The 20,619-nt window shown below is 59.3% G+C and overlaps 1 protein-coding gene across 1 annotated transcript in view; it reads left to right on the top strand.

Moving 5' to 3' along the window:
• Positions 1-598: 598 nt before the first annotated feature.
• The window catches only part of MYO15A (myosin XVA), a 57,889-nt gene continuing 37,868 nt past the window's right edge, over positions 599-20,619 (top strand). The window contains exons 1-18 of the mRNA XM_075993926.1: positions 599-1,645; positions 1,691-4,171; positions 6,208-6,290; positions 7,256-7,319; positions 8,124-8,233; positions 8,437-8,511; positions 8,711-8,801; positions 12,455-12,460; positions 12,861-12,964; positions 13,079-13,142; positions 13,983-14,096; positions 14,743-14,904; positions 17,141-17,254; positions 17,854-17,912; positions 18,001-18,124; positions 19,107-19,202; positions 19,651-19,782; positions 20,292-20,417. Coding sequence (XP_075850041.1) covers positions 599-1,645; positions 1,691-4,171; positions 6,208-6,290; positions 7,256-7,319; positions 8,124-8,233; positions 8,437-8,511; positions 8,711-8,801; positions 12,455-12,460; positions 12,861-12,964; positions 13,079-13,142; positions 13,983-14,096; positions 14,743-14,904; positions 17,141-17,254; positions 17,854-17,912; positions 18,001-18,124; positions 19,107-19,202; positions 19,651-19,782; positions 20,292-20,417 — 5,052 coding nt within the window. The remainder of the gene's footprint in view (positions 1,646-1,690; positions 4,172-6,207; positions 6,291-7,255; positions 7,320-8,123; positions 8,234-8,436; positions 8,512-8,710; positions 8,802-12,454; positions 12,461-12,860; positions 12,965-13,078; positions 13,143-13,982; positions 14,097-14,742; positions 14,905-17,140; positions 17,255-17,853; positions 17,913-18,000; positions 18,125-19,106; positions 19,203-19,650; positions 19,783-20,291; positions 20,418-20,619) is intronic.

The raw sequence follows: 20,619 nt of genomic DNA, 5'->3' as shown, positions 1-20,619 counted from the left end.
CCTGCCCTACCCGTTCCCCTCCTCCCTAGCCCAGGGTCTGGAGGGTCCAAGGTTCTCCTCCAAAGTGACTTGGTGGGCTTCTACCATGCCATCCTGGGCTCAAAAACCAATCTCCACTTCCAGTCTAGTGCAGATTTGCTGGGTGGTTTAGGGCAGGTGGCATCCTGTCTCTGGGGCTCAGTGTCTTCCTCTGTGAAGCTGCAGTGATCCAAGGACTCCCTGCAGGGGTTGCACCAGCTCAGACACAGGGAGGGCTTGACCAGGATCCGCAGGGTTGTTGCCATGGTGACTGTAAGGCCAGGATGTCTTCCCCAGCACAAGCCTGGGCAGGCTTCCCCCGTCCCAGTAAACGACTCCCACCCACTTTCCACCACCGCTCAGGGTGAAACCCAAGGCGGCACTAGAGGAAATGAATTATGGATCCGCCCTCCCGGAATCCTGGCCCGGCGGCCACCACACCACCCTGGCCAGTCGCTGCTGCTCTGAGCGCGCGGAGGCCGTGTGTCCAGCACAGGCAGGAGGACCAAGCAAGGCCCCTGTCTCCAAGTCCCTGAATCTGTGATACCGGCCTCAGGTCGCTGGGGCACCGGTGGCCACCATGCCTAAGGAGGAAGATGAGGAAAAGAAAGCCAAGAAAGGGAAGAAGGGGAAGAAGGCCCCGGAGCCAGAGAAGCCCAAACGGAGCCTGAAGGGGACATCACGGCTGTTCATGGGCTTCCGCGACCGGACACCCAAGATCTCCAAGAAGGGCCAGTTCCGGAGCGCGTCAGCTTTCTTCTGGGGCCTCCACACGGGCCCCCAGAAGACCAAACGCAAGAAGAAGGCCCGCACCGTGCTCAAGTCCACGTCGAAGCTCATGACGCAGATGCGCGTGGGCAAGAAGAAGCGGGCGATGAAGGGCAAGAAGCCGTCCTTCATGGTGATCCGCTTCCCCGGACGGCGCGGCTACGGCCGCCTCCGGCCGCGCGCCCAGTCGCTCAGCAAGGCGTCCACGGCCATCAACTGGCTCACCAAGAAGTTCCTCCTCAAGAAGGCCGAGGAGTCGGGCAGCGAGCGGGCCACGCTGGACGCCTGGCTGCAGCGCGCCGACTCCCGCGCGGGCTCGCGCAAGCTGCCCTTTCCCTCGGGCGCCGAGATCCTGCGGCACGAAGGCCGGCTGCGCAGGTTCCCCCGCAGCCGCAGCATCTACGCGGCGGGCGAGCCCGTGGGCTTCCTGCCCTTCGAGGACGAGGCCCCGTTCCAGCACTCGGGCTCCCGTAAGTCGCTGTACGGGCTCGAGGGCTTCCAAGACCTGGGCGAGTATTACGACTACCACCGCGAGGGCGACGACTACTACGACCGGCAGTCGCTGTACCACTACGAGGAGCAGGAGCCCTACCTGGCAGGCCACAGCCCCTACGGGCCGGCCTGGCCGCCCTACGGCGACCACTACTTCGGGTACCCGCCCGAGGACCCCTACAACTACTACCACCCCGACGACTACGGTGGCTCGTTCTACCCGGGGTACACCTACGGCTACGGCTACGACGATTACGAACCCCCATATGCGCCCCCCTCGGGGTTCCCGTCCCCTTACGGCTACGACGGCTACGAGGGCGAGGCGAACCCGTACAGCTACCCCCTGGATCCCTACGCGCCCTACGAGGCGCCCTATGAGGCGCCCTACGCGGCACCCTACGCGCCCTACGAGGCGCCATACCCGCCCTATGACCTTCCGTACGACACGCCCTATGGCGTGCCCTACTTTGACACCTACGGGGTCCCCTACACCGTCCCCTATGCCGAAGGCATTTATGGCGGTGAGGGCGAGGCCATCTACCCTCCCGAAGTGCCCTACCTCTACCCAGAGCAGCCGGCCTTCGCGTACCCCTGGGTACCGCCACCCATCCCGTCGCCCCACAACCCATACGCCCACGCCATGGATGACATCGCGGAGCTGGAGGAGCCAGAGGAGGCGGGCGAGCGGCAGAGCACCTCCTTCCGCCTGCCCAGCGCTGCCTTCTTCGAGCAGCAGGGCATGGACAAGCCCGCCAGGTCCAAGCTGTCCCTCATCCGCAAGTTCCGCCTCTTCCCGCGGCCCCAGGTGAAGCTGTTCGGGAAGGAGAAGCTGGAGGTGCCGCTGCCACCCTCGCTGGACATTCCACTGCCCTTGGGCGATGCGGAGGACGACGAGGAGGAGGAGGAGATGCCCCCAGTGCCCTACGGCCACCCTTTCTGGGGCTTCCTCACTCCGCGCCAGCGCAACCTCCAGCGCGCCCTGTCGGCCTTCGGTGCCCGCCGGGGCCTGGGCTTCGGCCCGGACTTCGGCCGCCCCCAGCCTCGCCCAGCCACCTCGCTGGCGCGGTTCCTCAAAAAGACGCTGTCGGAAAAGGAGCCCGCCCCGCGGCTCCGGGGCAGCCAGCAGGCCCGGGTGGGCGGCCCCGCGGTCCGGGAGGCGGCCTACAAACGCTTCGGCTACAAGCTGGCCGGCATGGACCCCGACCGGCCCAACACGCCCATCGTGCTGAGGAGGGCGCAGCCGCGCGGTCGCAACAACAACAACGCCCACCGCGCGCCCGCGCCCAGGGCCCGGGCCCTCGCCCGCTGGAGCGCGCTCGCCTCCCCGCCCGCGCCCCCGCGGCCCCCCAGCCCGCGCCCGCCGCCCGCGCCGCCCTTCTCGCCGGTGCTCCCCGCCCGGCCCCGGCCCGCCTCGCCCTACGGCTCCCTCCGCTTCCACCCGCCGCCCTGGGCCGCCCCAGCCCACGTGCCCCCTGCGCCCCAGGCGAGCTGGTGGGCCTTCGTGGAGCCCCCTCCCTTGAGTCCGGACGTGCCCCCCGACCTGCTCCCCTTCCCCGGACCCCGGCTCTCCTTCAGGGACTTCCGCCGGCCAGGGGCGCCCTTGGGCTTCCCCGGGGCCTCCCCGCAGGCGTCGCGGAGGCGGGCCTGGTCCCCCCAGCCCTCCCGCCAGCCCTCGCTGAGGAGCCTGCCGGGCCCGGGCTACCGCTCACCCCTGGGGCCCCGGTCCCCTCGGCTGTCCGTCCGCGCCGGCCCCTTCCAGCCACCCTTTCCGCCCCCGCCCCGCCGACCCCGCTCGCTGCGGGAGCCCCCGGCCTCGGGGAGCCTGGGGCCGCCCCGCTCGCCGCTGGGCTCGCCCCCTCTGCTCGGCCACAGCCCGCGGCGCCGCTCGCTCAACCTGCCGTCGCGCTTCCCGCACACTTGGCGGCGCCTCAGCGAGCCACCAACGCGCGCCGTGAAGCCGCGGGTGCGTCCGCACTTCCACCCGCCGCCTGGTGCGGGGTCCTGGCGGGTGGCTGCTCCACCCCGGGAGCCCCGGGAGAGCCCGAGAGAACCTGAGGACTCCGAAACGCCTTGGACGGTGCCCCAGCTGGCCGGCAGCTGGGACGTGGATGTGCCTGCCACCCAGCGCCCACCCTCGCCCTGGCCAGGAGGCACGGGCAGCCTCCGGGGTTTTTCCAGGCCACACCCTGTGCACGAAAACCCCTTCCTCCAGCACGTGGGCCCCGTGCCACCTCCGCAGCCTGAGGACCCAGCTATAGGCTCCACCAGTGTCTTCCTGGGCAGACACCATGACCCCGGGCCTGGACAGCTCACCAAATCTGCTGGCCCGAGCCCTGAGAAGCCTGAAGAAGAGGCCACCCCCGGGGACCTTCAGCCACCAGCAGAACCAGAGCCTCCTATCCCAACAGCCCCCAAGGATGTCCTTCCAGAAAAGAAGACAGTAAGGCTCAGCCTCTCATACCCACTGGCTGCGTGTAACCAGACAAGAGCCACATGGCCACCATGGCATCGCTGGGGGACACTGCCCAGAGCCCCAGCCCCCTTGGCACCCACAGGTCCCCCAGGTCCTCTGCCCAAGGGGGGCCAGAGGCGCCAGGCAAGCCCTGGGCGTTTTGCTGTGGTCATGCCTCGGGTGCAGAAGCTGAGCTCCTTCCAGCCAGTTGGGCCTGCCGCCTTGCAGCCCCCTGACCAGCCTACTACAGACCGTGAGCCCAGCCCTGAGCCTCGAGCCTGGAGTCTGCGCTGGTGCCGCCTCTGGCTGCCGGTGGATGCCCACCGACCCTGGCCACGAAGATATACCTGCCCCGAGTCCTGCCACCTGGGCCCCAGAGCCACCTTCCTGTCCCTCAGGGGCCTCTGGAAAGAGGTTGGCCCCAAAAGCTGGCAGAACAAGGTATGGGGGCACAGGTTAGAGACGGGGGTTGGGGATTCTGGCCTAGGAAGTAGGACAGGAGAGATGGCCTGAGGAGCCCCGTGTAAACTTGGTGAGCTGCTGCCTGCTTGGGCTGTGGCCTCCAATCTATAAGTTGAGGAGTACGCCTGGTCCTCTCAGAGCCTCCAGAAGGTTGAACAAGGGGATGCCCAGCACAGGCAGGCCAAGGACAGAGACCTAGGAAACCTTCTGGGGTGCGTTTGGGAAGGGATCTTTGTCAGTCCCAGCGTGGGCCTTGGACAGCCGTGCCCTGGTCCAGTCTGGATGGCAGGTCTGGCCCTCAACTGCCCCTCAGAGATTTTGGCCAAGTGCAAAACTGCAGGCCTTGCCTGTCCCTCCTGCCCACACAAACATCCAGATCTGTGCTGTTTCTCCTGCCTCCACTGACCCTCTCCCAAACTGGGGTCTCCTCTCTCTTCTCAGGCTCCAGCTGCCCTTTGCAGTCCCCTGGGCTGAAAGATTCTGGAGTAGGCGAGGGTGGGAGGCTCACCACCCAACCTTCCAGTCTCCTCATTGCAGAACAGGGAAACTGAGGCCCAGAGGTCACCCAGTGGATGGGGGACTGAGCCAGGAGTCTGTCTGGGCCCCTTGTGGGGTGCAGGGCAGGCGGCCCATCTGAGGGGTGCCTAGCCCATGCCTGGCTGCCACACTCATGGCGGAATGCGAGCCTGATGCTGGGGTGGTCACCGGAGCCTCCCCCGGGACACCGGAGTGGGCGGGGCAAGCAGGGGCGGCGGGTGCTTCTCAGCCTCTGCAGACGGTGCCCGGCAGAGCGGGCAGCCAGCCGGCCCCGGCAATGGCAACCGGGGCAGCCTGGCTGCTGGGGGGGCCCTGGCCCCGGCGGCGGGTGCCCCGAGCCGTGTGGGCTGCAGCATTGCGGGAACGGGACGCGGGGCGCCCAGCGGTGAAGGGCAAAGATGCCTGGGCCCTCCTCACCCTGGAATACGTGAGTGGCTGAATTATTCAGGGTCTGTGGCCAGTGAGAGCACATGGGCAGGTGGGTGGGCCCGAGGCCAGGGCGGAAAGGGCGATCCTCTCCCTGCCCTACTTAGCAGCTCAGCAGCGGCTCGCAGAGCTCGCTCCTGGTGTCCTCTTTCCTCGCCTGCTCAGGGAGGGGTGCAACTAGGGTGGGAAAGGCCGAGGGTGTCCGTGTGTGCTTACAGTCAGGCGGGTGCCGTGCAGACCTGCGTGCCTCGGTGCGTTTGCGGGCGTGTACCACGGCCACAAGAGGAAAGCAAGTGTGTGTGTGTGTACCAAGGTCTGAGCAGACGTGGCATCCATGGGCGTCGGGATTATTTGCCCCCTCTGCATGTGTGCACCTGGATGTGTGCACGCAGATGAGCACAGCGGAGACCACGCAGCCCAAGGTGGCATCAGGACTTCCATTCTCAAGACCCTCAGGGTGGGGAGGGGCCCAGCTGTCTGCCCATGTGCACATGCCACGTGGGGAGTGTGTACCCCAGCTGGGCCCCACAGGCCTCCTGCAAGACCACTGGTGGGAACTGTACCAGCTGCAAATGCCATTGTGTTTGGGACCACACTCGGGTGTTTACACATTTGCCCCAGGACAGGCATGGGGGTGGTGCTGAAACACTCTCCATCTCTGTCTTCATAGAGGCACCATGTGCCAGGACATGCATGTCCATCAAGTAGTCACACAAGCCAGCACGTGGGGTCTGCTGGTGCAGGGAGAGCTGAGACCGGGAGGGAGCCAGTGTGTGCACACATGTATATGCATGGGCTGTGCTCGCCCCCCAGGGCAGGACACGTGGGAGCTCCCGAGAGCACTCACCCCGGGAGTCCCCAGGCACTGGGGGCAGGCTGTGTCTCTGTGTGAGGGTCTCATGCAGCTTCCATGGGCCACGGTGTTCTGTAGCACGGAGGCCTGCAGGACGCACCCAGCCTGGCCTTGGGGTTCCCTCTCCGACAGTGGGAGCAGGGCACCCCACAGAAGCCTTGGTGCCCTGCAGCCTGCAGACACAGCCCGTCTCTTTCAGATGCACTCCATCCGCAACCTGCCGTCCGTGCGCTTCCGGGAGCAGTGCAGGGAGGACGGTGTGGAGGACATGACGCAGCTGGAGTGAGTGGCAGGGCCAGTGGGGTCAGCAAGGGCCGCCATGGGGTGCCCACACTCCCAGCCGGACACGTCCTATCGGGAGCTCACCTCCCAGAAACTCAGAGCCTCACTTTTCCCGTTTGTGAGATAGGTGTCACGAAGTGTCACAAAGACCAAATATGTGGGCCGGGTGCGGTGGCTCACGCCTGTAATCCTAGCACTCTGGGAGGCCGAGGCGGGCGGATTGCTCGAGGTCAGGAGTTCGAAACCAGCCTGAGCAAGAGCGAGACCCTGTCTCTACTATAAATAGAAAGAAATTAATTGGCCAACTAATATATATAGAAAAAAAATTAGCCGGGCATGGTGGCGCGTGCCTGTAGTCCCAGATACTCGGGAGGCTGAGGCAGGAGGATCGCTTGAGCCCAGGAGTTTGAGGTTGCTGTGAGCTAGGCTGACGCCACGGCACTCACTCTAGCCTGGGCAACAAAGTGAGACTCTGTCTCAAAAAAAAAAAAAAAAGACCAAATATATGCTCTGTAAGTCACATGGACCTGGATTCAAATCCCAGCCCCACCGTTTACCGGCTGGGGAACCTTGAGCAAATCACTTCACCTCTCTGTGCCTCAGTTTCTCATCCACAAGGTGGGGGTGGGGTGGTTGCCGTTGTGATGGTGCTGGCACATTGGAGGTGTCAAAAATGTGGCAGCAGTGACAGTCAGCAGCATAATTCAGTCACGGGGACTCAGCCCTCAAGTGTGCTACCCCAAGCTGCACTACCAGTGAAGTAGGCACAATGATTAGCACACCCACTGGACAGATGAAGAAACCGAGGCACAGAGAGGTGAAGTAACTTGCCTGAGGACTCACAGCTGGTTGGTGTCAGAGATGAGACTTGAACTCAGGCCTGTCTGACCAAGGTGTTGCTCTGAGTAGGGAGGGGGCCCGTGCCAGCTCTAGGGGCGCTGACAACCCTCTCCATGCCCTTTCAGGGACCTCCAGGAGACCACTGTGCTGTCCAATCTCAAGACCAGATTTGAACGGAACCTCATCTACGTAAGGCCTGGGGCTGGTCCTGCCCTGGGCCCCGGTCAGGAAGGCAGCTGCCTCTTGGGGCTGGGTGGGAAGCATAGATGTCTCCTTCTGGGCCCCAGACCTCGGCCTCTGGTTTGAACCCTGGGGTTTCTGTCATTCCAACGTAGAATGCTAGAGCCTGGAACTCTAAAATCTGAAGTCATAAAATACAGAGTCTGAGAATGGTGGATGCCAAAGGCAAAGACCAAGAGATAGGGAATCCAGAAACCTGTGACCTCCCCCAACAGGGGACCCAACAGATAAAAATCTTCCAGGGTCCTAGGATCTATAGACCTGGATCCCGCAGTGGGGGCAGCCAGAGGGGTGGAAGAGAGAAAGACAAAAAAGAGGGCCAGAGGCCCAGAGCCACAGTGTGGAAGGCCAGGACACCTGGAACAGCTCTAGGCACCTCAGGATCCCCTGGGCTCCCCTGCTCCCTCCCCACCCCAGGCAGTGGAGGGTTGACCTCAACAGGAGGCAGGGGGTCCTGGAGCCCAGGCCTGACCAAATAGACAAAGCAGGCAGGAGTCCTCATGACTGCCTTCGCAGGACACGGCTGTGGGGCTTTGCTTGCTCCTAACTGCCCCCAGCCTCAGCCTGCAGTGCCTGAGATCCACTGTCAGAGCACAGGACCCGTCGTGCTGTTAGGGGGCTCTGAGGCCAGGCAGCCAGACATCTGTCCTGATGGAAACAGGCATCCAGGCTCAGAGCAGGGGAGGGAGGGACAGAGGGACGCAGAGGAGGCCCCAGGGCCTCATGGCACTGAGGCCACGGTCTGCCCAGCAGACGTACATCGGCAGCATCCTGGTGTCGGTGAACCCGTACCGGATGTTCGGGATCTACGGGCCGCAGCAGGTGCAGCAGTACAGCGGGCGGGCCCTGGGAGAGAATCCCCCGTGAGTGTCTCTGGGGCTGGGGCGGGGTGCTACCCTGGCGTCCCTGTGGCTCAGACCAGGATAGGGTGGGAGCACTTCACTGAGGGGGTGAAGGGTGGATGGGATTGGCTGCTCGGTTGGACACAGATGCCCCGTCCCCCTGCTCTTTGGGAGCACAGGGGCGGGGGCTGGCTCCAGTGATGCCTAGTGGCCTGTCTCCCCAGGCACCTCTTTGCGATTGCAAACCTCGCCTTCGCCAAAATGCTTGATGCCAAACAGAACCAGTGCATAATCATCAGGTGAGCCAGGATGGCTTTACGTGGGGGATAACGGGGGACCTCGGGCAACAGGTCTGCATCCAGCCAGACCTGCCTTGGAAGATCTCTCAGCATCTGGGGCTGGCCTACCGCACACATCCTCTTGTTTCATGGTGGAGTGGGGCCGCCCCAGAAGAGGCAGTGAAAGGTTGAAATTCACTCTGTCCCTTTGCCTGGTCAGTGGAGAGAGCGGCTCTGGCAAAACTGAGGCCACAAAGCTGATTCTGCGCTACCTGGCCGCTATGAAGCAGAAGCGGGACGTCATGCAGCAGGTGAGCCTGTCTGTCCACTGCTTGATCTTTGTCTACCCGGACCCTCAGCCGAGCGCCCCCCTGATGAGTACACCCTATGTGCCCCCCAAGGCTCCTTTGCCCCATTGGAGGCTGGGGAGGCTGAGTTCCAGAGGGGGTCCTGTCCAGGGTTGCTCTTTCTGCCACCCCTCCCAGGAGGGTGCCTGGGGAGGGGTGGTCCTGCCTGTGTTTCTGTGGCAGCTCTGGGCTCCAGCCTTCCCGGGCAGGATCAGAATAGAGGCCACAGAGGCAAAAGGAGTCATCCCATCTCTCCCGCCTGGCCGTTCCCGCCTGGGGATGGCCCCAGGCCCACCATATTCTCACCCCCAGGAGCTGTGCAGCCCCTGGTGGAGAAGAGGCAGGACAGGCCTGAGCATGGGGTGGGGCGGGGTGGCGTGGGGGAGGCAGCAGAGGCCAGGGTGGAGGTGTCAGTGGACACCAAGCCAGGGCCTGTGCAGAACTGGAGCTTTACTGACAAGGGCAGTGCTAAGTCTTCTGAACCTGGGAATGTTAGGCCCTCATCTGTTCCCGCGATAAACGTTTGCTGAGGACTTACTGTGTGCACGCCCAGGCTAGGCACGGGCAAAGAGGCAGCAGCAGCCCAGGCGGGCACATATTTACACCTTACAGGCTTGCACTCTGGTGGTGGAGGAAGAATGGAAACATAGAAGTATATGTATGTGAGATATATATATATATATATATATATAAGCAATTACATGTATGTGAAAGGGTGGTAAGTTGTGGAGGGCAGGGAGTGTTGGGGCTTATAATGGTACGCATGGCAGTCAGGGGAGGCCGTGCTGAGAAGGTGAGGGAGTGGGCTCTGAGGACAGCTAGGGGAAGAACAAAGAGGCAGAGGGAGGAGCATGTGCAAAGGCCCTGAGGTGCGAACAGGTGTGGGGCACTTGGGATGGCACAGTGGCAGTGTGGCGTCCAGGCGACGGAGCTTGGCGATTCAGGCCAGAGAGGCGGCAGTGCGGTGGTGAGCACAGCTGGAGCTGGGTGCAGGTCAAAGCCGGCAACTTACAGAAGGACCTGGCTGGGGTAAGAGAAGAGGACGGCCCTCGGGCGACCTAGGCATTCAGCGGGAACCACAGGCAGCAGGGAGGTAGCTGGGCTGTGGAAGGGCAGGTTTGTTGAGAAGAGGTGTGTGCTCGGTGTCCACTCCGAGATGGCAGGGAAGTGGCGGATGCACCGCCAGTCTGGAGCTCAGGAGGCAGGGCTGGCCCAGCTCACACTTCCCCACGCTGAGCCCACAAAGGTTCACATATCCCCATCAATGGCGACCCAGCAGGGTGACCCTGAGGGCATCAGTAGAGAAAGTCAGCCCAGCCTTTGTGGTCAGGAGGGGTCCAGCCCGGCCCAGCCCCCTCTGACGCCTGCCCTGGCTGGCCAGCCGCTCCCATGCCAGCCTGAGTCTCCGGTGGCCGCCCAGATCACCGCTCTGCTCCAGCAGACTTTCCAAAACCTTTCAGGTGAGACTTCTGGAGGGACTGGTTAGGCAGACAGGGAAAGAAGTGTGCCTCCAGCACCTCCTTTGTGCCAAGCACAGCACTGGGAGTCTGCTGTTACTGTCACACCAGAGCCTCCCAGCAACCCTGGGAGGTTGGTTCATTTGTGTCCACTTATAGATGGGGAAACTGAGGCCTGGGAAGGGAGATGACTTGGCCATGGCAGAGAGCTGTCAGGGAGGATGGACTGGAGCCGTGGATGTGGCTGGATCTGTGAGTTGCTGTGCCAGGCACACACGCCTGCCAGCTGCGATGCCCAGGGGCTCTTTCCTAGACATGGCTCTGGCCTGCTCCTGTAATCAGTCCAGATCTAGGGTCAGTTTTAGGCATGGCTGGCTCTAGGGTCTTAAACAATGTCCTTTGTCTTGGCTCCACCCTCCCCCATGTGTGGGCATCATCCTCAACCTGCCTCCCATTGGTCAGCAAGATAGTGCCGTAGTAACACACTCACCTCCCAGCATTTCAGAACAAGTCTCAGAGCTCCCTCTCACTGGACAGGTTTTGGTCATGTGTCCTCACTAGAACCAGTGATGTACTGAGGGAAAACTGTGCCCTGACTGGCTAAGGCCTGGGCCACAGCCTCCGCCCCTCTGATGTTCACCCTGGCTTCATGCCCCACCCTTTGCTGGACACCAGGAACAGAGAAGCAGCCAACCCACCCTCCGGTGCCCTCACGGGGCTCCCAGACTAACGGACGTACAGGGAAAAGTCCAGGCAGACCTTGACCCACTGAGCAGCCACAGGCCAGCCCCGGTCTGTTTCTGGGCCTCAGTCTTCTCCTTTATACAATGGGCACAGTATTTGCTGGGCTAAATGGGACAGTCGGTATGAATAAATGGAGGGAACTGGCACTGTCTGCAAGATTGCAGGTATTATTTCTGTGTTGACTGGGCCTCCCTTGCTGAAGAAATTCTTCAGTGGAAGAAAATGCCACGTACACACCAGGAACACTGTCATCACAATGTCGTTTATGATCCCACTTTCACGGACTCTGGAGTCCCTGGGCACGTCACTTCGCCTAAGTCTCAGTTTCCTAATCTGTAAAACAGGGATGATGCTAGACCTACCTCATAGGATTGTTAACAGTGTTATAATCGGGGCAGTGTGCCTGGCGCATAGTAGGTGCTGAATACGTGGGCGCTGTGACCAGCTGTGGTCACCCCTAGGGAGCTCTGTTCACGAAATGCTAGTCCCTTTTTCATTCACCAGCACATATTTTTTCAGGGCCTGCTATGCACCATATCCTGTGCAGAGGCGGGGGACTCAGAGGTGCACCAACTCCAGATTGCTGCCCGTAGGGGTTGATGTTCTATTAGGGAGATGGATGATACTGACAGACAGACAAGGATGGCCAGGCGCGGTGGCTCACATCTGTAATCTCAGCACTTTGGGAGGCCGAGGCGGGCAGATTTGGAGATCATGCCGCTGCACTCCAGCCTGGGCGAGACTCTGTCTCTAAAAAACAAGAAGAAAAAGAAAGAGACAAGGAAATGAGAGCGCTTACCAATAGCGCTGAGGGCCATGGAAGGAGACAGTGGTGGGCTGTGCAAGGGTATGAGAGCAGCGGTTTCCAAGCAGAGGGACTGGCAGGTGCGAACGCCTTGGAGGCAGGAGTGTGCCTGGTGTGGAGGGAACAGCGCGGAGGGCCTGGCAGCACCAGGGAGGGGAAAAGAGGAGGGGATAAGGCCGGCCTGGGCTGGGTCCAAGTAAGGTGGAAGCCATAGAGGGAAGGTGACTTAATGCAGGTTTTCGAAGGGCCCTCTGGTGGCTGCATTGAGAACACCCGAGGGAGCGAGGGCAGCACCAAGGAGGAGGTCAGGGAGCCTGGGACACCTGTGGCTGGTCATGGCCGTGGGGGCGCGGAGAAGAGAGCATCCCCGGAGACTTTTGGCAGGCAGAGCCAGCACACGCCCACACCCTGAGAGCCACACCAGACGCCAAGCCCGAACACCTGGAGTCTCTGAGGCTCATGGGTTTGCACCTCAGGGGCTCAAAGGGGTCCAGGCCCTCCACGGTCTGAGGCTCCTGGTCTCCTGGTGGGGAGAGGCGGTCAGTCCTGCTGGTGACCTGCTTCTGTTCTTGTCCCTCTCTCCTCGTCCTCCCTCCTGGGCGCTCCTGAAGATAAAGGTACTTGGCGTGTATGTGTGTGTGTATTTGAGTGCACATGCATGTGTGCCTGGGAAAGTCATGTGTGCATGTGTGTGCACGCTCCCGTAGCTGGAAGGACGGGCAGGAAGAGTCATCCAAAGGCTGCAGCTGGGGCTTGTGGTCAGGGCCTGTCATGTGTGGGGCCCAGGGGCTGTTGGGGGCTGAGGGCTGGGAGAGGGAAGCCCAGGGCTTGCCATGTGGGAGCTGGGCAACATGGGGTGGAGGGTATTGGGGGTGCAGGGGAGACCCCGGGATTCTACAGGGAGCCCCCCTCCCATTGCCCCTCATAAAGGGGTGTCTTTTAGGAGGCCTGAGTCTGGGTGCCCCCAGCCGTGCCCCCACCCAGGCCCCCAGAACACAGTCTCCTTCTGTGGTGCAGATCCTGGAGGCAACACCCCTCTTGGAGTCCTTCGGTAATGCCAAAACAGTCAGGAATGACAACTCCAGCCGCTTCGGGAAGTTTGTGGAGATCTTTCTGGAAGGGTGAGTGGGACAGTGGATGGGACTCGTGAAGGCCTCACAGCACCTTCCATGTCTCGCTGCAGCCCCTCAGGGCCAACGTGCCCTCCCTGCGAGCTGACTGTGTCTCCCACCCAGGGGCGTGATCTCTGGTGCCATAACCTCCCAGTACCTGCTTGAGAAGTCCAGGATCGTGTTTCAGGTGGGCCAGCCCTGCCCGGGCCCCGGGGCTGGGGGCGGTACAGATACTCAGAGCCTGGCACCTGGGGGGTTGGATAGATGTTGGATTAATGAACAGATATGTGCGTACGTGTAAATGTATACATGTGGCCCGAGACCTGGTCCCCACCCTCTCCCCATAGCCATGGTGGCTACTCGGTCCCAGAGCACAGCAGGTGTGTTCCTGCCTCAGGGCCTTTGCACCTACTGCTCCTTCTCTCAGGAGCACTTATCCCCCAGACGGCCTTTGGCCAAACCCCTCACCTCCTCCAAGTGTTCCCTACGGCGTCACCTGCTCAGGGAAGCTGCCCCATTTGACACCGCAGCCCCTGTCCACCCCAGCAGAACTCTCGCCCCTCCACGGCTTTACTTCTCTCCAGAGCACTTTCTGCCATCTCATATACGAGACCAGGCACTTCTGTCCGCTGTCTGTTCCCAGCGGTGTCCTAAGCGCCTAGGGTAGGGTCTGGTACTCAGGAAGTGCTGAGCCATCTGGAGGCCGTGTGTGTGCACATCTGGGCTATAGATACATGTATGCAGGCATGTGTGGCCAGTGCACATGAGAGAGGACGGGCTGCCTTGCTCTTATTTCTCCCAACAAAAGGAAACCCCACCAGAGCACTCGCAACCCCCAGTCACACCACGCTCCTGCCCTCACCTGCAGCTGGCACCAGGCTGGGAGCTTTGCCCTCCCAGAGGTGGCCAGTCTCATCTGCGGGCCCTTGTGTGTGTTTGTACTTGTGGGCACACCTGGGCCTGTATGTGTGTCTTGGGGTCACCTCGATGGGCACTCCCTTTTCTGTACCCACCCCCTACTCTGCAGGCCAAAAACGAGAGGAATTACCACATCTTCTACGAGCTCCTGGCCGGGCTGCCTGCCCAGCTGCGGCAGGCCTTCAGCCTGCAGGAGGCGGAGACATACTACTACCTGAACCAGGTGAGCACCAGGGTCCCAGGCCTGGTCCTCCCACCTCGAAACCCCGGTGGGGCTGAGGGAGCCGAGTTGGGTCCTGATGGCCAGCAAAGGTGATGGAGGTTTCGGGAGGGTGAATTTGGATTTAAGGTGTCTCATTGCAGTGAGGGGGACAAGAGTCTTCGGGGTCCAAAGTAGGGGTAGGGAGACCTACTTGGTTCTGCATTTCTCTGGAGTCTGGAACAGAACCAACCAGCCTGGAGCTACCGCTTCCCTCTTTGTTCTTCAGTGTCCTCATCTTTAAAAGGAGGACAACACAGTACCACCCACCATGCATGGATGTAGCAAGGCTTGGATGAAGAAATGTACATAAAGAACATAGCATGGGGCCTGGCATGTAGTACATGCTCACTTAGCATTGGTTACTGTTTTCATTGTTGTTATCACTGGGCAGCCAGAAAGGTTAACAGGCACCCACCCTAGCCGCACCTTACCCATAGAGTAACCAGGAAGCCTGTCCGAGGCCCCGCTCAGAGCCTCTGGGCCCATGAGAGTGGAATGAGCTGGAGTGCCCTGCTCGGGCCACTCCACCAATAGGGCAGAGCAGGAACCCGGAGGGCTCCCAGCCCCCACCCAGGGTCCCTGAGCCCCGGTGCCTGCCCTCACCCAGGGTGGGAACTGTGAGATCGCAGGGAAGAGCGATGCAGACGACTTCCGCCGGCTCCTGGCCGCCATGGAGGTGCTGGGCTTCAGCAGCGAGGACCAGGACAGCATCTTCCGCATCCTGGCCTCCATCCTGCACCTGGGCAACGTCTACTTTGAGAAGTACGAGGTGAGGGAACACCACAGACTGCCGTGGGAGCCCAGGACCCTCGGGACAGGTCATCTTGTTAGAGGCTTAGGAGCCTTCTATATTTCTCTCTGGGTTCCAGCATGCACATTACCATTCATTCATTCTTTCTTCTTTCCTTTAGGTTGTTTATCTTTTTCTTTTACTATATGGGAGTTCTTTGATTTTATTTTTCTTTTGAGACAGAGTCTCACTTTGTTGCTCAGGCTAGAGTGAGTGCGTGGCTTCAGCCTAGCTCACAGCAACCTCAATCTCCTGGGCTCAAGCGATCCTGCTGCCTCAGCCTCCCGCGTAGCTGGGACTACAGGCATGTGCCACCATGCCTGGCTAATTTTTTGTATATATATTTTTAGTTGGTCAATTAATTTCTTTCTTTTTCATGAAAGGCTCGTCTTCGTAATTTCTTTCTATTTTTGGTAGAGACGTGGTCTCGCTCAGGCTGGTTTCGAACTCCTGACCTCTAGCGATCTGCCTGCCTTGGCCTCCCAGAGTGCTAGGATTACAGGCGTGAGCCACCATACTCGGTCTGATTTTTTAATTAAAAAATTTTTTTTTAGAGATAGGGTCTCACTCTGTCACCCAGGCTGGAATGCAGTGGTACAATCATAGCTCACTGCAGCCTCGAATTCCTGGTCTCCAGCGATCCTCCTACCTGAGCCTTCCAAGGAGCCATCATGGCCGGCTAATTTTTTCTGTATATTTTTTAGTTGTCCAGCTAATTTTCTTTCTATTTTAAATAGTAGACACGGGGTCTTGCCCTTGTTCAGGCTGGTCTTGAACTCTTGGCCTCAAGTGATACTCCTGCAGTATCACAGCAAGACTCCATCTGTAAAAAAATGAAAAATAAATTAGTCATCTGTGGTGATACTCACCTGTAGACCCGGTTACTCAAACAGCTGAGGTGTAAGGATCACTTGAGCCCAGGAGTTGGAGGCTGCAGTGAGCTATGATTATGGTACTGCATTCCAGCCTGGACCACAGAGCAAGACCTTGTCCCTAAAAATAAAACTAGTAAGTATACAAATACTTTTTTTTTTTTTTTTTAGATAGAGTCTCTCTTTGTTGCCCAGGTTAGAGTGAGTGCCGTGGTATCAGCCTAGCTCATAGCAACCTCAATCTCCTGGGCTCAAGCAATCCTCCTGCCTCAGCCTCCCAAGTAGCTGGGACTACGGGCATCCACCACCATGCCCGGCTCATTTTTTTCTCTATATATTAGTTGGCCAATTAATTTATTTCTATTTATAGTAGAGACGGGGTCTTGCTCTTGCTCAGGCTGGTTTCGAACTCCTGACCTTGAGCAATCCGCCCGCCTCGGCCTCCCAGAGTGCTAGGATTACAGGCAAGAGCCACCATGCCTGGCCTAAATACATTTTTTAAATAAAAAAAATTTTAAATCAATCTTGGATTCATCAGTAATTTATCCTGGTAAGGTATGAGGTAGGAATCCAATTTTTTTTCCAGGCAGTTACGGCCTAATCCCTAAATTTTAAACATACCTCTTGAGGCATTATTCCTTTCTTTCTGGGATCATCAACAAGTGATACAAACAAGCTGAACTAAATAATTTAAAGCAAAAAAATAAAATTAAAAAATATCTCTTTATCATGTACTAAATTCCTATATTCATTTAGGTCTAATTCCAGACTTTCTTTTTTTTTTTTTTTTTTTTTGAGACAGAGTCTCACTTTGTTGTCCAGGCTAGAGTGAGTGCCGTGGCGTCAGCCTAGCTCACAGCAACCTCAATCTCCTGGGCTCAAGCGATCCTCCTGCCTCAGCCTCCCGAGTAGCTGGGACTACAGGCATGCGCCACCATGCCTGGCTAATTTTTTATATATATATCAGTTGGCCAATTAATTTCTTTCTATTTATAGTAGAGACGGGGTCTCGCTCTTGCTCAGGGTGGTTTTGAACTCCTGACCTTGAGCAATCCGCCCGCCTCGGCCTCCCAAGAGCTAGGATTACAGGCGTGAGCCACAGCGCCCGGCCCTAATTCCAGACTTTCTATTGTGCTTTGTTAATCTGTTTATGCACCGTGTCTGTGACCAACACTGTTTTAATTACTGTCACTTTAGAACATATTTTATTCTCTCATAAGGCCTCCCTCACCATTCTTCTTTTCCAGAATGTTCCTGGCTATTCTTGCTTCTTTCTGTTTTTTATGTGAACTATAAACTCAGCTTATCTAGGTTGGAACACGCTCTGTTGGTGTTTTGCACAGACGGATGCGCAGGAGGTGGCCTCGGTGGTGAGTGCCCGGGAGATCCAGGCTGTGGCGGAGCTGCTGCAGATCTCGCCCGAGGGCCTGCAGAAGGCCATCACCTTCAAAGTGACCGTGAGTCTACTGGCACCTGCAGTCTGACCACGCTTCCGGCCAGGGCCTGGGCAGAGCTGCCTGTGCCCTGTCCTTTGTGGGCTACCTCTCCCTCCCCCTCCCCTCTCTGTCCCTGTCCACTGTCTGAGTCAGGCTCAGAGGCGGACAACCTCAGACCTCAAAGATTTCCAGTCTCCAGGCCTCCGCAGAGGCTATTCCCTCTGCCTGGAATGCTCTTCCTCTTTTCACACTTAATCATCCTTCGAGACCCAGGGCAGGGATCCTCCAAGAAGTTTTCCCTGGTCCTGGCTACCTCAGTGCCTCCTCTGGGCCTTCACAGCCCCAGGCCCATCCCTGCCCCCCAGGGCTGGTCTCACTGCATTGCTGTGTCTGCATATGACTGCATCTCCCTGTTACCCCAGCAGCCCCACTGCCGCCAGCATGCCAGGCAGAGCGGGTAGGAGGGTGCCCTGCGCGGACTCTGGCCAGCAGTGTGCCTGAGACCAGTCACACCATCTCTCCAGCCTCCCCTCCCCATGCCTCCAGACCCCCAGTTCTCTGGGGGCTTTCTGGAGGCAGTGGCCAGCCTGCTGTCACTCAAGGGCCATGTCCCTTCCCAGGAGACAATGCGAGAGAAGATCTTCACGCCCCTGACCGTGGAGAGCGCCGTGGATGCCAGGTGAGGCTGCGCCTCTCTCTGCCTGAGCCACCAGGTCGCCACACCCTGCCACTGTGTCCCACCCACCCTTGTACCACCTCTGCTCCAGGGACGCCATCGCCAAGGTCTTGTATGCACTGCTATTTGGCTGGCTTATTGCCAGGATCAACGCACTAGTGTCCCCACGGCAGGACACGCTGTCCATCGCCATCCTGGACATCTATGGCTTCGAGGTGGGGCTGCATGGGGTGGCGAGGGGTGGGGGATGTAACATGGGGCCTCACCTCCCTCAGGTGGCAGGCTGCCCTTCTGTCTGTCTGTCTGTCTACAGCAGTGCCACCTCCCTTCAGGGATTGCCCCTTATCATCATGTCCCTTCCCTCCTTCCATCTTCTTCACTCACCCACAAGGACCCCTGAGGCCTTTAAGGGTCAGGCCTGGTGCTGTGCAATACTAGGGACCCCAAAAGGACCAGACCAGGGCCTTGTCCTTGGGGAGATTGCAGGTGGGGTTGGGGCTGGTGTGATCAGAGCCATTAGAGAAGCAGCCCAGCTCTGGGGCAGCCCCCAGAGGTCAGCCTTAACTCAGCTGGGCGGGGATCAGGGAAGTCTTGCTGGAGGGGGAGGAGACATTCCTGGGAACCAGTAAAGCCATTCTAGGTGGAAGGAACAGCATATGCAAAGGCTGGGAGGTATGGCAGGGCATGACGTCTGGGGAGGTGACTTCACGTCTGGGGGCGACTTCCGTGTGAGTACACAGTGAAATGCTGAGAGACGGCAAGAGCATCACAAAAGCAATGGCGAGCACTCACACGGCGCCTATTATGTGCCAGGTGCAGTTCTAAGCACTTTATGTTTATTAATTCACTTTATCCTTATAACAACCCTGTGAGGCAGGTACTGCCAGTAGTACCTGCCTACCCCATTTTACAGAGGACACTGGGGCACAGAGCAGTTGTTCACAGTCACATAACTAGAAAACGGCAGAGGTAGGATTTGAACCCTGGCAGAAAGCCACAGAGTCTGGACTCATGGCCACTGCCTGTGCTGTCAGGACCAAAACTGCCAGGCTCTGTCCTGTGTGCAGGAGGGTTCTGAGCAGGGGGTCTGTGGTTGGTCTTCAACTTTTTGAAGCTGCAGCCATGGAAGGCAGGGGCCCAGGTGGGGACAGATGGGCTGCTGGAGGGACCAGGCCCAGCCTCACCATCCCCCGGCAGGATCTGAGCTTCAACAGCTTTGAGCAGCTGTGTATTAACTACGCAAACGAGAACCTTCAGTACCTTTTCAACAAGATCGTCTTCCAGGAGGAGCAGGTGTGCAGGCCCCGTTAACACTCCCATCTGTCTTCACTGGCCAGTGGGCTGCCTTGGAGACTGGCAACCATGTGCTGGTCCTTTAAGGGCAATTCCACGGTTGTCGGTGGAGGGAAAGGCATTGTGGAGGTGGAGGGAAAAGCAGAGGGCCTGCATACACACAAGGACTGTGTTCTGGGGGGAAAGGTGCCAGGGTGCTGAGCCCAGAGAGGAGTCCTCTTGGTGGGGAGGTCCTTCTTGCCCTCTGCTAGACTTTCCCAGGCAGAGGGAGCAACAGGGTCATGCAATGGCTTACGTTGCCCTGTTAGGGTGTGAGCTCCCTGTTCTAGGAGGTATGCAAGCAGAGGTACCCCTGGCCAGGCTCCTTCGGATGGATTCAGCTCGGGCGGTAGGGTGGGAGGGCCTGGGTAGGGTGGGAGGCTGAGCCCCTGCTGCCCACCGCCTGCAGGAGGAGTACATCCGTGAGCAGATCGACTGGCGGGAGATCACCTTTGCAGACAACCAGCCCTGCATCAACCTCATCTCACTGAAGCCCTATGGCATCCTGCGCATCCTCGATGACCAGTGCTGCTTTCCCCAGGTGAGCCTAGCCAGTCACTGAGCTCTCGGAGCCTTGTGTCCTCATCCTACCGTGAGTCCACTTGTCTCTGCTCTGGCCTTGGGGGCGGGGGAGGCGGTGGGGAGCAGTTGGGACACCTAATCTACCACCCACAACCAGGCCGGGGCTGGATAGGGTGCTGTGGGTGTCCAGGGGAGGGGCTACACCAGCTGAGAAGTCCCAGGAGGCGTCTTGGAGAAGATAACCTTGGGGTTGGGCCTCGAACCCTAATTGCAAAACTCGAGGAGGATGGCAGTGGGACTAGAGAGTGCAAAGGCAGCTGGGAGCGGAATCAGCCACCCCTGTTTGCAGGTCCACTTAGGCCTCCACTTCCTGGCTGAGGCACTCTCCCCCAACCCAGGGCGATGGGCAGCTACAAGTTGTTCCTCTCCAGGTCCCACTGAGGAGCAGTCAGGGCTGGAGAATTTCCCACAGGCCAGGAACAGGGTGTCCAGGCCACTACCCACCTGCTGACTCTTGCTTGCCCCCAGGCCACAGACCACACGTTCCTGCAGAAGTGCCACTACCACCATGGCGCCAACCCACTCTACTCCAAACCCAAGATGCCACTCCCCGAGTTCACTATCAAGCACTATGCAGGCAAGGTCACCTACCAGGTGAGCCCTGAGACAGCTGGCATGGCTGCTGGTGCGGCAGTTCTCCTAGCTGTTGGAGACAGGAGCACAACAGGGCCCCAGACATTCACACTTGGATCCAATTCTGGCTTTGTTGCTCCCCAGCTGTGTGACCTTGGGCAAATGGCTTAACCTCTCTGAACCTCAGTTTTCTCATCTGGAAAAATGGGGATAACAATAATGC

Source organism: Microcebus murinus, chromosome 18, assembly GCF_040939455.1.
Source record: "Microcebus murinus isolate Inina chromosome 18, M.murinus_Inina_mat1.0, whole genome shotgun sequence".
Lineage (NCBI taxonomy): Eukaryota > Metazoa > Chordata > Mammalia > Primates > Cheirogaleidae > Microcebus > Microcebus murinus.
The sequence above is the reverse complement of the archived record's forward strand: the minus strand, read 5'-3'. Positions and strand labels throughout refer to the sequence as shown.